The following is a 13525-nucleotide window of genomic DNA, read 5'->3' as shown; positions in this document are numbered from 1 at the left end:
CATGGGTGGTTTTTAGTTTATTTTTGAAAAGGGTAGATGGATTTTTGCTTTCCAAAGGCTAGCTTGGGGAATAGCTCAGCAGTCCATCCTCTACTGAGAGAGCACGGTGATGTCTGATTAACTTCTGGTGCAGGCGGTTTCACAACCTTCCAGACAATATTTTCCAGCTCTGGCTTACGCAGATAAAGTTTTTGCAACATCTGCTCTTGTTCTTTTCTCCTGTCTTCTTTTCTTTCCTGGAAATTAAGTTGGTTAGATCTTATCTCAGTCCTTCCAGCTGTGTAATCACTGCCTCCCTTAACAGCAACCTCTCATGCACTGCAACTGCACTGTCATGTCTTGCCCTATTTCCAGCCTTCTCCTCTAGACTCAATAAACCCAGTTCCCTACTTTCTTCCCAGAGGTTGTTTTGCAAACCTCTTATCGCTGCAGATGTGTTCCCACACCCAGCCTGCACCAGCCTGGCTATTTGCTGTTCCCTGTCCTGTGCCAGTGGTGGCTTCTTGCTTCTCCCCAGCCGTGTACTGCTGCACCCCCTTCCCTGTTCCCAGTGGCTTCCCATGGTGGGGTTGGCCAGGATTCCTGAGGGGGTGTAAGGGGCCCTGCTGGGCCAGGTGCTGGGACCAGGTGCCAGGCCCCCAGGCCCTGCCAAGCACAGGAACCGGTATGTGCAGCTCACTCCTTGTGCATCCCAGTCCTGCCAGGAAACCAGAGTCCCTGTGGGGCTTCGGGGCTTTGTCTTCAATTCCCAGGTTCAGGAATGTCACCAGCTCTCTCCTCAGGAGCTCCCAGATCACAATATCAGAGAATAGTTTGGATTGGAAGGGGCATTAAAGACTCATCTCATTCCAACCTCCTGCCATGGGCAGGGACACCTTCCACTATCCCAGGTTGCTCAGAGCCCCATCCAACCTGGCTTTGAACAGTTCTAGAGATGGGGCAGGGACAGCTTCTGTGCCAGTGCCTCACCACCCTCACAGTAAAGAATTTCTTCCTCATATTTAATCTAAACCTAGCCTCTGTCAATGTGAAGCCATTCCCCCTCATCCTGTCACTCCAGGCCCTGTCAGTTGTCTCCATCTTGTCTCCTCTGCATATTGAAAGGCCACATAAGGTCTCCCTGGAGCCTTCTCCAGGCTGAAAATCCCCAACTCTCTAGGCCTGTCCTCACAGGAGTTAAATAATTTCTGACTGATTTTTGGTAATCTGGTTTAGAGACTCTCCTAGGGGGAAGAGGTTCCCATGTTCTAAGGAGTGTGAGCATTTCAGGAGCTCCTGAGGAGGAAGGGCTGCCAAAGAACAGGTGGAAAACATCTCCTTCATTTAAGGACCACCAGCTACCAGGATCAGTTGAAGTTAAGTAGCCTCCTTGTATCAGCTATTCAGTGAAATCATGGTCACGTGCAGTGTTACAACACCAAATCCTTCCAGTCTAAAGAGCACAAATAGTATCTAGAGAGCTTGTTATTACCAATAGTCTAATTAGTACTTTTTCAGACACATTCTGCTGTCATTTATTTCACTCTCTTCCCAACACCCTTCTCCCCCAGATTATCCTTATATCATTCCCATGTTCCCAACAGATTCAGTGACCCCAAAGCAGGTATTTTATCCCTACTGCCTGGACAAGATACCACTTAAAATGCCTAAGAGCATGGACAAGGCAGGTTCTCCCTGCTGATCCTCCTATGGGGATGCCAGTAAGAATTCTGTGCTGCACCTGGCCACTGATCCCTGGCTATAGGAGCATTGATCCCTGGCTGGAGGAACATTGATCCCTGGATGTAGGAACCTGCTCATTTCTGATTCTTCTACATGCTTGTATTTGATTGAAATAAGACAGTTGGTTCCTAATGGGCAGCTGACATGGGATAAAAAAAGCTGTATTTCCTTCAAAAACTAGAGGAAAAAAACATTCCCAAGCCCGTGAAAACTACACCATGAAATTAATCCCCAAATCTGAAAATACGTATTAAAATCAAAGAGAGCTTCTGAACTGTCTTTGATTTTGAAATTTCCTGAGAGAAATAGACACTATTAGGTGGTGATTCATCTGACCTGTTTCAGGTGTCTACCTTAGGAATAGGTGAATCATGCCTTAGAAAGGCTGCTTCAGTATTTGAAAAAGGGGCTTTCCTTATTTTGTTTGATGATCTATTCTCAGTTTGTTATTACTTATAATATTTTAGCATTTCTTTAATACTCAGTCAATCTTTGCTCAGGACAAGGATGGGCTGATAATATATCTTTCTCTGAGAACTGTGGTTTCAAAAAATCAGCAGTTTCACTCCTGTGATTTTGCAGTTTGTCTTCTGAAAGGGATGTGTGGAATAGAAACAGTGAAGTCATAAGACCAGAGAAAACAGAAGCCCAGAGGGGAAAAAGGTGAGCAAGTCAGAATCTGGAACAACATAGTCAGGAAACGCTGATTGTGTGGTTTGTCTAAAAAGCTTGTTGGTTCAGTTAGAGGAAAAGGGAATTTTTATATGTAAAGCTGTAGTTTTGCTAACAGTATATGAAAAAGGCAGATTAATTTATTGCACACACAATGTCGTTATATTAGATATTATACAATACCAGGATATACTGTTAGAGATTTTATGTGTGTGTGTGTACTGTTGTAAATTCCAAATCTATGTGCAGAGCAGCTTTACAGGAAAGGGCCTGTGTGTGGAAAGTGGTGGAATAATTAATTTTTTTCTTACATCCAGTGATCCAGCTTTTTAGAGTTGCTGAGACAACTCGAACCCTTCAATATAGCTGAGAAACACCTGCAGATGGGACCTCACTAAAGGGATGGTCCACTAATGTAAAGATTACCTCAGTGGGCCATAGACTTGAGCTCTAATTCATGTTCCTGTGGTTGTCTCCCAACCCTAGGCCAGGTTTAAAGGTTCTTCATCACAGATATTTTATTCTCTCTGTTGTATTTGCTTTCCCCTCCCACTGAGCCTTTGTCAAGAGCAACTAATGAGCTGCATTCAGTGTCCTTTTTCATGTATAGGCTCTTATGAAAGCTGTATTTAAAAGTAGAAATGTGTTCAGAAACTTTATGTATGAAAAGGATGACAGGCTGAGGGATAAAAGTAATTGGGCAGAAGTTAATTTACAGTAGATGAACATGCTGTTATTCAAAGTAAACAGCATCCAAGCTATTCATGGAATGGCATTTGTCTTCAGTAAATATTTTACATAATACATGCAAGTTATTCATGGAATGGCATTCATTTTTCATAGAAGTTTTATGTAATGCTGGCCACTTGGGACTCCCAGGAAGGGTCTCTCAATCTTATTTTTCATGATTTTGATCTCAGAGCTACAAAAGTGTTTGTAATGTGAGGGTTTCTTTTTTTTTTTTTTTTAATTCCAAACCTCCTGAACATTTCCAGTCAACTGCTGTACATGTAGGCGTACTAATAAACCTTTGCTTTCCCTTGTGACCTCTCACAGATCACTCAGTATTTGTCTTAATGCCCTCCTCCAAAAAGTCAGCAGCTTGTAAATTGGGAATTTTTGATGTGTGTCTGTGATGACTTCAGTTTTGGGAGGTATGGGATGCTATTTTAAAGGATAACATAACTGGGGGGGCTTTCTTTGTTGCGGGTACTGATGACAAATTCCTCTGCAATCTCAGACATTAATCATTGGGAAGAGTGTCAGGAGCCTGGTTATGGAGCCTTGGGGCCATTTATGGACAGTTTTGCTGGAGGTGGGTGTGGGCTGCCGCAAACTTCAGCCAGGAGGAGCAGGAGATACTTTGCCTACTGAGTCATGGCACTAAATGTCTTTTTACAATTATTAACAGTGAAATTCAGTGGAAGAATTAATCAGGTCATTGGTATTTAGTCTGAACCAGAGTTGTGAAACTTCAGGTGACTGTGCAGGAGGGAGATTGTCATGATTATGTGCATCATCCATGTCCACACATCCATGTGTCCTTGTGCTTACACTTTTCCTTGTATTTCTTCTTGCTTATGTAAAAAACCTGTAGGTATAATCACCTGAAAGATTAAAAGGCTTTTAAAATTTTCCTAAATGAAATTGCTGCTTGTCATCCCTGGATACAATTCTGAGATTAAAAAAAGCACCAGTATTTGCACAGCTTTGTAGAATTTCCTAGGATAACCCCAAAATAAGTGGTGGCTTTTTCCACATTTTCAGAGTGCTGCTGCAGTCATGATCATCATAAAGAAAGGAAAACACAAATGGACCATGCAAAGTAAGATGATTTGTGGTTGGACTTAATGACCTTAAAGGTGCTTTCCAACCTAAAAGATTCAGAGTAGTTTTGTTTGACCTCATTGCGGCCTTCCAGCAACTGAAGGGAGCCTGCAGAGAACATGGAGAGAGACTATTTACAAGGGCCTGGAGTGACAGGACAAGGGCGAATGGCTTCACACTGACAGAGAGGAGTTTAGGTTGGATATTGGAAAGAAATTCTTCCTTATGAGGGTGGTGACGCCCTGGCACAGGTTGCTCAGAGAAGCTGTGGCTGCCCCATCCCTGGAACTGTTCATGTCCAGGTTAGATGGGGCTTGGAGCAACCTGAGATAGTGGAAGGTGTCCCTGTCCATGGCAGGGAGGTTGGAACCAGATGACCTTTAAAGTTTCCTTCCAACCTAAACCATTCTATTCTGTGAATCCTTTCTGTACTTCTGCCTTTGGATGGAACAAAGTCTTCATGGAAAAACATCCCCACCATTCCCTGCCCACAGCAGCAGGTGGTGAGGCACCAAGGAGCATGTCATATGCCTCAGTAAGTGATTTTAATTGACTGAATAGATTTTTTTGCTTCTGAATAAATCTCTAAATTTTTAATTATACTTTCCATCTTTGTGTCAGAGTCACTGTCTATTGATAGTGGCCAGTATTTAGCATGTGGCCAGTATTTAGCATGTGCCTCAGGCATGTTTTTTGATCACTATAAACACATCTTGCACACTTCTGGGTAGCTGCTTATGGCTGGTGTCCTGGCAAATTTTGGTCTCTGCAGGACTTGACCTTTAAATGTACAGGCTGGCCAAACTACAACAGGCAAGGAAGTTTATTGTGTTTGGTTTTTTGAGCCAGGTCTAATAAGCTCTCAAAACGAACAAAATACACCCAAGATAGCTCAGCTTCCCTTGGAGGCATAAAAATAAGCAGGATGGCTTCTGCTGCAATGTTGGAAACAAAAATGCTTAATAAAAGGCAAAATAACAAACGGAAAAAACTGAGCCAGGTGCAGCAAGTCTGTGCTCCTGGTAAAACACCTCACAAAAGCCATCAGCTTCTTTGTTCTCTTCTTTTTCTACTAAATGGCCCAGGCGGGACTTTTTGGCTTGTGTCCAATTAGCTGTCCTTAAGTTTGAGGTGAAGTCCCTCAGGCCTATGAGATGCCTTTTTCACCTAATCCAGGAGAGAAACTTCTGGGCTTCTTCCTTTTTTGGAGAACAAAGGATAGTTCTGTCACTCTGTCCATAGGGGGCACATTCCTACAGAAGCTGTGAGGAACCCTGGCTGTTTTGCCTGCCAGCAGACTTGTCCAGCTCCCTGCATTCAGCTTGCCTTGATTCATGGAGAAAGGGGCAGCTATACCAGGCAAAGGGCTATTTCCTTTCTGTGGCACAGACTTGGGAAGTTCCCTAGGCTTTGTTTCTTACATAAGAAGTAAGACAGGGAGCTGTAGAGAAGTTTAAATAACTCCTGCCAGGCATTTAGAGCAATCATTCATGATTGTGGTTTCCCATTTGGTACCAGTGATGATTAAACTCTTGGCTAAGCCTCTCCTCTGCTTCCCTCAAACATTTTCTTTCTGTAACACTGACACAGCTGGTTGTGTGTCCATCCAGTGGATTGAATCAGGAACTCATCCAGCTAAAAATAACTAAGGGTAGAGTGGGAAACCATTACTTTTCAGCCACTGAAATTTCAATCTGCATCCCCTTGCAGCTGCACACAGAGCTGCACTGACACCACGAGCAGAGCTCATGAGGAAGTGACCACAAGTACACACAGAAGAGGAGATGAGGCTTTTGGAAGAAAAGAAGATGGAACCAGAGCTCCAATGGCATGAACAAAGTAGTACAAACCTGGCAGCTCCACTCCTCAGAGGTACTTAGCAAGAGATAAGCACCGATTCCAGCTGTGTGACGTCCGCTTGAAAAAGATGCCTAAATTGAACCTCTTCTGAGGGTACTCCTCGTGTGCAAAAAAGGGTACATTTCTGTTTAATGCCTTTGTTCTACTTTCTTTTAACTCCCTGCTGCTCCCCAGGCTCCTGTTTAATGGCATGGATTGCATGGGGGCATTACCAGCTTGAGGAATCCTGAGGTGTTCCTTACCACCCACCCAAGACTGCAATTTTCCCTCACTTGTGCCAGCCATGCTGTTTGTGGAGCTGTGCTGAGCACTGGATCAGGGAAGCAATCCAAATTAAAAATAACCCAGTGGCATGGCTGGCAATGGCAAGAGCTTTAGCCATCCAGGATAATCTGCAGTCACAAATCAGCAAGAGCTGTTTGCTATTTCAGATGTCATGAAAGCCCAGCCTCAGAGATACCTATTTAATACAAGGAATATGAACCTTTCAACCAGTGAAGGAGCCTGGGGAATGAGGAGGCAGGAATCCTTTGCCCATGTTCATAAGGCACACAAGAGCAAACCTCACTGTGCCCAGATGGCAGCACAAAACATCTTCACACAGGCTTTGCTTTAGCAGTCCTTCACATGATGCTTTTGGAACAAAGGTTAGTGGCAGTGTGTGCCATTCCACTGATGGATGTTCTTTATTCTGTGGGTTAGGGAGAAAGCTATGTGGATTTTTAAGGGTACTGCAAATATGGGGGCTGTGCCATCACCAAGAAAGGGAATAAAAGAGCCTTCTTCACAGACAGCTTCATGGTTCAGAGTGAAGTAACAATTTGTGGATGCATTCCAGAAGAGGATGTATTCCTCTGCTCTAGAGAAACAATGTCACGACTGTGATGCACCAGCATTAACATTCATGATCACACCAGCAGTGACATTACTGTCACCTACTGACAGACTTGGAGGAAGCATCTGTAATTAGTCATTCTCTCTTGTATTCCAAGCTATGTCTGGTTTTCTTCTGGCATCTCTCGAGTTCATGCTTCATGCCTCCCGAGTTGAGTATTTTAAAGTATCAGTCATTTCCTTTTTCTTTCCCTCCTGCTTCTGACTTGGCACTTCACCTCTGCTCGCCCCAGGAATGTTCCTGCTGGGAGGTGACTGACTTGAGCACTGATGGTGAAGGTGGTGAATTCAGAGACTCAGAGCCTGAGGAGTTTCAGGATCTCTTCAGGTTACATTTCTAGAGAAAGGAACTCACTTTCTCTCCACATGCATTAGTGGCTCTGGTCAAAACAAGGTGGAAGATGCAGGTGAAACCACAATCACATTGGCAGCTGCATCCCAAATTAGCCAAAGGAAAGCAAGTGCCTGAAGCTTAGGGCAAGATGTGGCTGCCCTGAGGCAAACCCTGAGTGCTTTCAAGCAATCCCTGTTCTCAGAACAGCCCTAACAGGTAATATCAAGGCTGACCATGCCAAGGAACTTGGATTTAAGTGTCCAGACCAAATACCATCATGTTTTACCATCTTCTTTCACCTCTCTAAAAATATGAGGAGCTGTGTTCATTGATCTTAATTCTTCCTTCTGTACACACAGGAAAAATGTTCTATTTCAGCCCCTTGATCCCTGCATTCCATTGCTGCTTCCCTTTTCCCAATAATTGTTAAAATACTTTTTTTTTCAGTAAAGCATTTTGTGGTTCCTGTTTTACCCTATGTTCACATAAAGGCTTGATCATATGTACAAAGAATTGAGAAGATGCCTGAAATCCCTCTAATGTGTATTATATTTTTCCTGTTTTGTTTGGTATTTCTGTCTGAAGGCATCAGGAGAAATCCAAAGGTCGTCTGTTAAAGAAATCAGGCAAGAAAAGAAAGTAATTGACCAGCAAAGAGGCACTTTCTTAAGCACAACAGCCAGGTACAAAGCTGTGGGAAGAAACTTCCCAGTCCTTGTACAGGAAAAGATCTGCTAAGGCTGAGAAAAGGGACATGGAAGGATACACACAGGCCTGTCAAAAGCTCTGTCATCTGTAAAAGCAGGGGCACATTCTGTGTGCTTGGAGGTGCTCTGGGGTAAGCAGGGCAAGGCTGCCCTTTTGTGAGGGGAGACACTGACAGAACAGGGAAAGCACAAACATCTCAGCCACAGGCAGGCAGAGTTCAGCAGCATTGTGGAGAAGGTCAGCTGGAGGGAGAGACAGAGCAGAAAATGTCCCAAGACAACACATGAGCAGCAGGGCAACTGTAAGAGCTCTGGAAAGCAAAAAGAAGCAAGTCCAGGTATGAGAGATCAATGTGGGATCTGGAAAGTTGTGACCTTTCTTCCATGCAGCTGTTATCACCCCCAAATTACATTTTCCCATCAGCTGCAGGAAGTCCAACCCTCCCCCAGTCTTCCTAGTTGTTCATCCAATTTCAATCCCTTCTACTCTCCCTTCCCCTCATGTGGTCGCCTGGTTCAGCCATTCACCACCGCAATGGCAAAATGTTTTGTGACACCTTGACTTTGGGTCTGTTGCCTCTTTTGGCCTCCCTTTGCTCAGTCTTCTGAAATTTCCTTTAGTTCCTTTTTTTTTTTTCCAGAGATGGGGGCTCCTGCTGATGTGTCTCTGGCTATTCAGACCAGTGTTGCTCAAGTTAAGAAGAAACAGAGCCTAAAGGAAAAGTCTCCTGTGCATGCAGGGACACTTTTGTTTGATACATCTCAAAAAACTGTTTTAGAGAATAGGCATAAAAATACTTCTAAAAATTTACTGAACACACAAAAACACACCTCTTGTCCAAGATCAAAACAAATCTGTTTTTTCCAGTCACAATGAAGCAAAGAGTGTAAAAAGCTGTATTTCAGTCATCACTATTACATGTATTTTTTTCCTAGCAGCGGACTGGAAAACTGGATCCCATATAACCCAAGTGGCACTGAGAAAACAGCCTCCTCAGAACCAGGTTCTTCTACCAGCAGGATGGTATGTCACTGCAGAGGAAAAAAGACAAACCACTTTCCCTTATAAAGGAAAGGTGAGCACTGAGTGCCCTCCTCTGGCTTTGCAGATTCTTTCAGAAATGTGAGAAAATTAAGACCAATTCCAAGAATGTCCCTCAACTCCAGATTCTTGGGCTGAGAAACTGATGGGAAACTCACTCTGGGGAGAAAGAAAAAGCAAGCAAGCAAGCAAGAAAGAAAAAAAGAAAAGGGAGGGAAGGGAATGATAAAAAGAAGGGAAGGGAGAGAGAGAGGGGGGAGAGAGTCAGGATAACAACACCAGGCTGACAGATTTTATTTCAGAGACGTCATTCATCCATTTGTCTGTCTCAGGTATTTCTCAAGTGCCACAGTCCCACTGCAGGATCTGAGCAGTGTTAGCACAACAGAAATTTGCAGTATTCTACATCCTACAGCTGGCAGGAGCATTTGGGTACCAGCTGGTGACCACAGGTCTGGCATGGAGTGTGCTAGGGATGCTCTGCTGGAATTAGACTAGCTAATTGGCTTTTTCCAGTAGCCTCCCACTGGTCCTGAGGGAGGAGCTGGCTGGTAGAGAAGCCAGTGAGGTAGCTGCTGTCAAAGTGAACCTTCTGGTTCTTTCCTTGTTGCACATCCCCAGTATGTTCTGAATTTGTCTTGTGAGTTTATGCTGCCCACAAAGTGATTAAATCCCAGGAAGAAGAGGAACATACCCTGTAACTTCTGCAGCAGCAAGGGTTTCAGACGATTCTCCTCTCAAGCTACATGACCACAGAAAGTAAAGCGCAAACAGGCCAGGGGAAATTAATTATTTCAGCCAAGTGACACTGAAGAGGCAAAACTAACAGTGGCTGTGGAAAGGAACTCCAGTTATGTGCTTAGACTGCTGAGCAATCCCATCCTAGCTGCTAGGGAACAGCTGTGCCATGTCCATCTGGCATAGTTCAAAATAAATTAATAAGGATCTTAGAAATAAATCCATGTCAATCCTTTTAATTTATATAGCATTGCTAAGTATACACAGTGCTTCACAAAGCATGGGGAAAGGAAAATAAATGCCCTGAGGGTTGATGTCTGCCCTGAAGGGGCAGACACCTATCATGAGGAAGGGTGAGAAAACACCTGCACCTTGGCCATGTGGCAAATGGCATCTGATTCTGGTACCAGGGAAAGAGAATGGTTGCACTTTGGGATGCAGAACTACCCCCTGGAACCCCCTGCACAATTCCAGCCCATGCTGGTGGTGTGTTGGGACGAGGTGACTGAAAAATCAAAGTGTGGGCTAAGGGCATCACCATGTCCAGCTGTCTGGAATCCAGGCGACCTGGTGTGGTAACATCCTTGCCCCCCCCCACCTTGTGCCTTAGGCCTGGACCAGGAGCTGCACCTTGCCTCACACCCAGACCGCACCCAAGGATGCTGCCAGCACCTGTGGCCCTCTGTGTGGCATAAGGAGAAGTTGTGACTGAAGCCTTTCCTGCAGTGGCAGCATCTGAAAGGTTTCTCCTCCAGTGGGTGAGGGCAGAGCTGTCACCCAAGCAGGTCCCACCCTTGGCTCGCTGCTGCCCTGCAGCATCCCTGCTCCTCTGAAGCCTTTCTGGGACCGAGTCTCTGGGAGAAGGGACGCGTTCCTGTTACAGCTTGGAGGAGAAGCTGCCCTCATGAGAAAGTCCCCACAGAGCTCTGCTTCCCCCAGCCCATCTCACTGGAGACCAGGCTTTCCTTAAACACCTCCAGTTGACTTCACCTCCTCCCTGGGCGCCTCATCACACTTTCAGTGAAGAAATCCTTCCTGATGTCCAACCTGAACCTCCCCTGGTACAGCTTGAGGCCATTTCCTCTAGTTTTGTCCTTTGTTACCCAGGAGCAGAGCCCAACCTCCACCCTGCTGCCCCCTCCTGTCAGGGAGCTGAGCAGAGCCAGAAGGCCCCCCTGAGTCTCCTTTTCTCCAGGCTGAGCTCACCCAGCTCCCTCAACCACTCCTCATCAGATTTGTGCTACAGACCCTTCCCCATTTCAGTTCCCTTCCCTGGACATGCTCCAGCCCCTCCTCAATGTCCATCTCACAGTGAAGGGCTCAGAATTGGACACAGGATTTGAGGTGTGGTTTCACCAGTGCTCAGTCCTACAGCCTCTCCTCTGCTATGCAGCCTTCACAAGTTCCTTTGCACTGCCACATTTTTCTGTTGTCTCAGCTGTTCTCTTCACCTGACACTCCCTGGCATCTCTTTATAACACAATTGTCTCTGATTGGGCCCTCACAATGCTTCATTCCACCTCCAGAAAAAAGCTCTGGGGAGACCTTACTGTAGTCTTTCAATATAAATAGTTTCCACCTTTCATGTAGGCTCCCTTCAGGTATAGCACAGGGTAAAATCTTACCTGTCTTTTCAGAATTTGCCAATGTTTTAAGAACCCTCTGGCTTTTCAGGTGGGGCATTTTGGACTTACCCCATGGCTTCAGTGGGTTTTATTCTGCCAGCCAGCCCTGGCAAGACTGCGACAGATGTCTGCCTGCATTTGAGTGCAATGCAGTTTCCTTGAGTACCCAGGTGGTGGCAGATTTGGAGTATATTAAATCAGTCCTTTCAACCTGTTTTGCAATGGAACCAAACTTTTTCTACAGGGGTTAAAGATGAAATTGTTACTCTTTTATTCCTCTGACACCATTTAAATGGCTTCCATTTAAAATGGGAATTCTCTGCTTTCAAGTATAAGTAGTCTCCAAACACAAGTTATCTTCTATTTGCTGTTCTTATTCAATAAAGTTTGATTTAGCAGAAATTGACTAGACTTGTTGGGGAAGGGCTATTTATGACTTTCTTTATGTTTAAAGTAATTAATTAAGTGCTATTAATTTAAAGCATCTGTGTGTGGATTTAATTTCTGTGTCTGCTGTATGATGCAAAATATCCATAGTATTTAATAAGGTCTCCATAGAATTTAGGGGGACACCAGCACATTAAATAACATGGCGCTTTCAGAGGGAGGGTGGGCACAGATGATGCCTGTGATAGTTTGATTTCTTGCTTTTGTACATTCCAAGGAACTTCTTGAGTTTAGTTCTTTCTTCAAATGCAGCAGCTAAGCTGTGACTGCTGCACAAATTTTCCTGGATGACAAATATAGGGTGAATATTTTCAGTCTCTTTGGGTTTGTGCAGCCTTCTCTGGTTTTTGCTCCTGTGGGCGTCCCAGCAGCACCACTGGAGCTTATGTTGTGCTGATACTCACCATGGCTTTTGAAGTCTTTTCCTGAGTATGTGCATCCTATGATAGATTCTCCATTCCTGTAAGTGTAGTCTACCATCACCGAAAATTAAATCCTCTGCCTCTGAAAAATTCACTTCATAATCCTTCCTTGAAAAACAAGAAAATCCTCAAAAACCAGGGAGCCTGCCAAAGTGCAAAATGCATCTACAATATACTACCCAAACCAAAATGCACGGAGTAAAAATAAACATGGTAAATCAAGCTTTAATCCCAGTTTTAGACCCCTTTGATGCTTTTCCAATCGTTTGTTCATCCCAATTTTTCAAGTGTTTCCAGGAAGCATTAATTCCAATAGCCATACTGTGTGTAACCATGCTTTGTGCAATGCCTTAATTTCCTTGGGAATATGGTGCGCTCTCTTTTGTCCTGGAGATTTTGGAAAGCTGAAATTTGGGCCATATTCAGTAACAAAAAGGCAAAACCATGCAATAAATCATGCTAAAGTTCATTCTCTATGAAAGTGCTTCCCATTTGAGAGAATTGCATTAATGCTGCTCTAGACTGAAAGTTGTTTGTGATAGGAAACACCATTTCACTTTGTATTTGTATAAATAAAACACAGTTGTAGATCCCCACCTGCTGGGTTTTTTGCATATTGCTGCTAAAATTAGACCAAACTACTGAATTTGAGAGGAAAAAGTCTGGCTGTAACTCCTGCTTGTTAAGGAAAGAAAGAACTGTATATAATATTCAAGCTGATGAACTTGTCACTCTGGTGACCATGCCATTGAGATCTTGGGCACATTCCCAATAGCTCTGCTGAGACGGAAAAGCAGCCACTTTCGCCTGGGTTGGAAGTGACCTCAAAGATCATCTAGATCCTGCCATTGGATCCTCATCAAGGAAGACAAGCTGCAACACAGCCATGTCTCTGTTATCTGTTTAAGCTCTGTGTAAGTGAAGGGCAAATGCGCAGCTCCTTCCCTTGCTGGTGTTTCAAGTTTTATGATTTGGCTCAATTTTTCAGAGAGATTAACAAGAGAAGGAGATGATGAATTAGAACCAAGGCTGCCTAAAGAAACAGCAACATATCCACTCTCTGAATTGGAATCCCTGCACAACCAACTTGACAAAGTGCTTGTTCCACAACGACCTCTTATTAAAACAATGACGATTTGAAGGATGAAAAGTCTCAAATTACCACAAAAGGTACCCCATATACAGCTACTGAATTGTCTAAACTGAAAAGGCAATATAGCTGGGAATGTGCTGAG

At 44.2% G+C, this 13525-nt stretch overlaps 1 protein-coding gene across 25 annotated transcripts in view; it reads left to right on the top strand.

The window, feature by feature from the left end:
* LOC119708751 (translation initiation factor IF-2-like) overlaps positions 1 to 13525 on the top strand; it is a 42463-nt gene that overhangs the window by 19871 nt on the left and 9067 nt on the right. For 15 of the 25 annotated variants that reach the window (XR_005259193.1, XR_005259176.1, XR_005259192.1 and 12 more), the window contains 2 exons: positions 5932 to 9092; positions 10407 to 13269. Coding sequence is in view for 4 of the 25 variants with exons in the window: in XM_038155543.1 (XP_038011471.1) it covers positions 8953 to 9040; positions 10407 to 10508 (190 nt within the window). In the remaining 21 variants the exon portion in view is untranslated. Of the gene's footprint in view, positions 1 to 1215; positions 2299 to 5931; positions 9093 to 10406; positions 13270 to 13525 lie in introns of those variants that run through there. The other 10 variants (XR_005259187.1, XM_038155544.1, XR_005259190.1 and 7 more) reach the window with 8 other exon arrangements.

The sequence above is a fragment of the Motacilla alba genome, chromosome 1A, assembly GCF_015832195.1.
Source record: "Motacilla alba alba isolate MOTALB_02 chromosome 1A, Motacilla_alba_V1.0_pri, whole genome shotgun sequence".
NCBI classification, from domain to species: Eukaryota; Metazoa; Chordata; class Aves; order Passeriformes; family Motacillidae; genus Motacilla; species Motacilla alba.
Note: the sequence above shows the minus strand (reverse complement) of the source record. Positions and strands in the feature narration are given on the sequence as shown.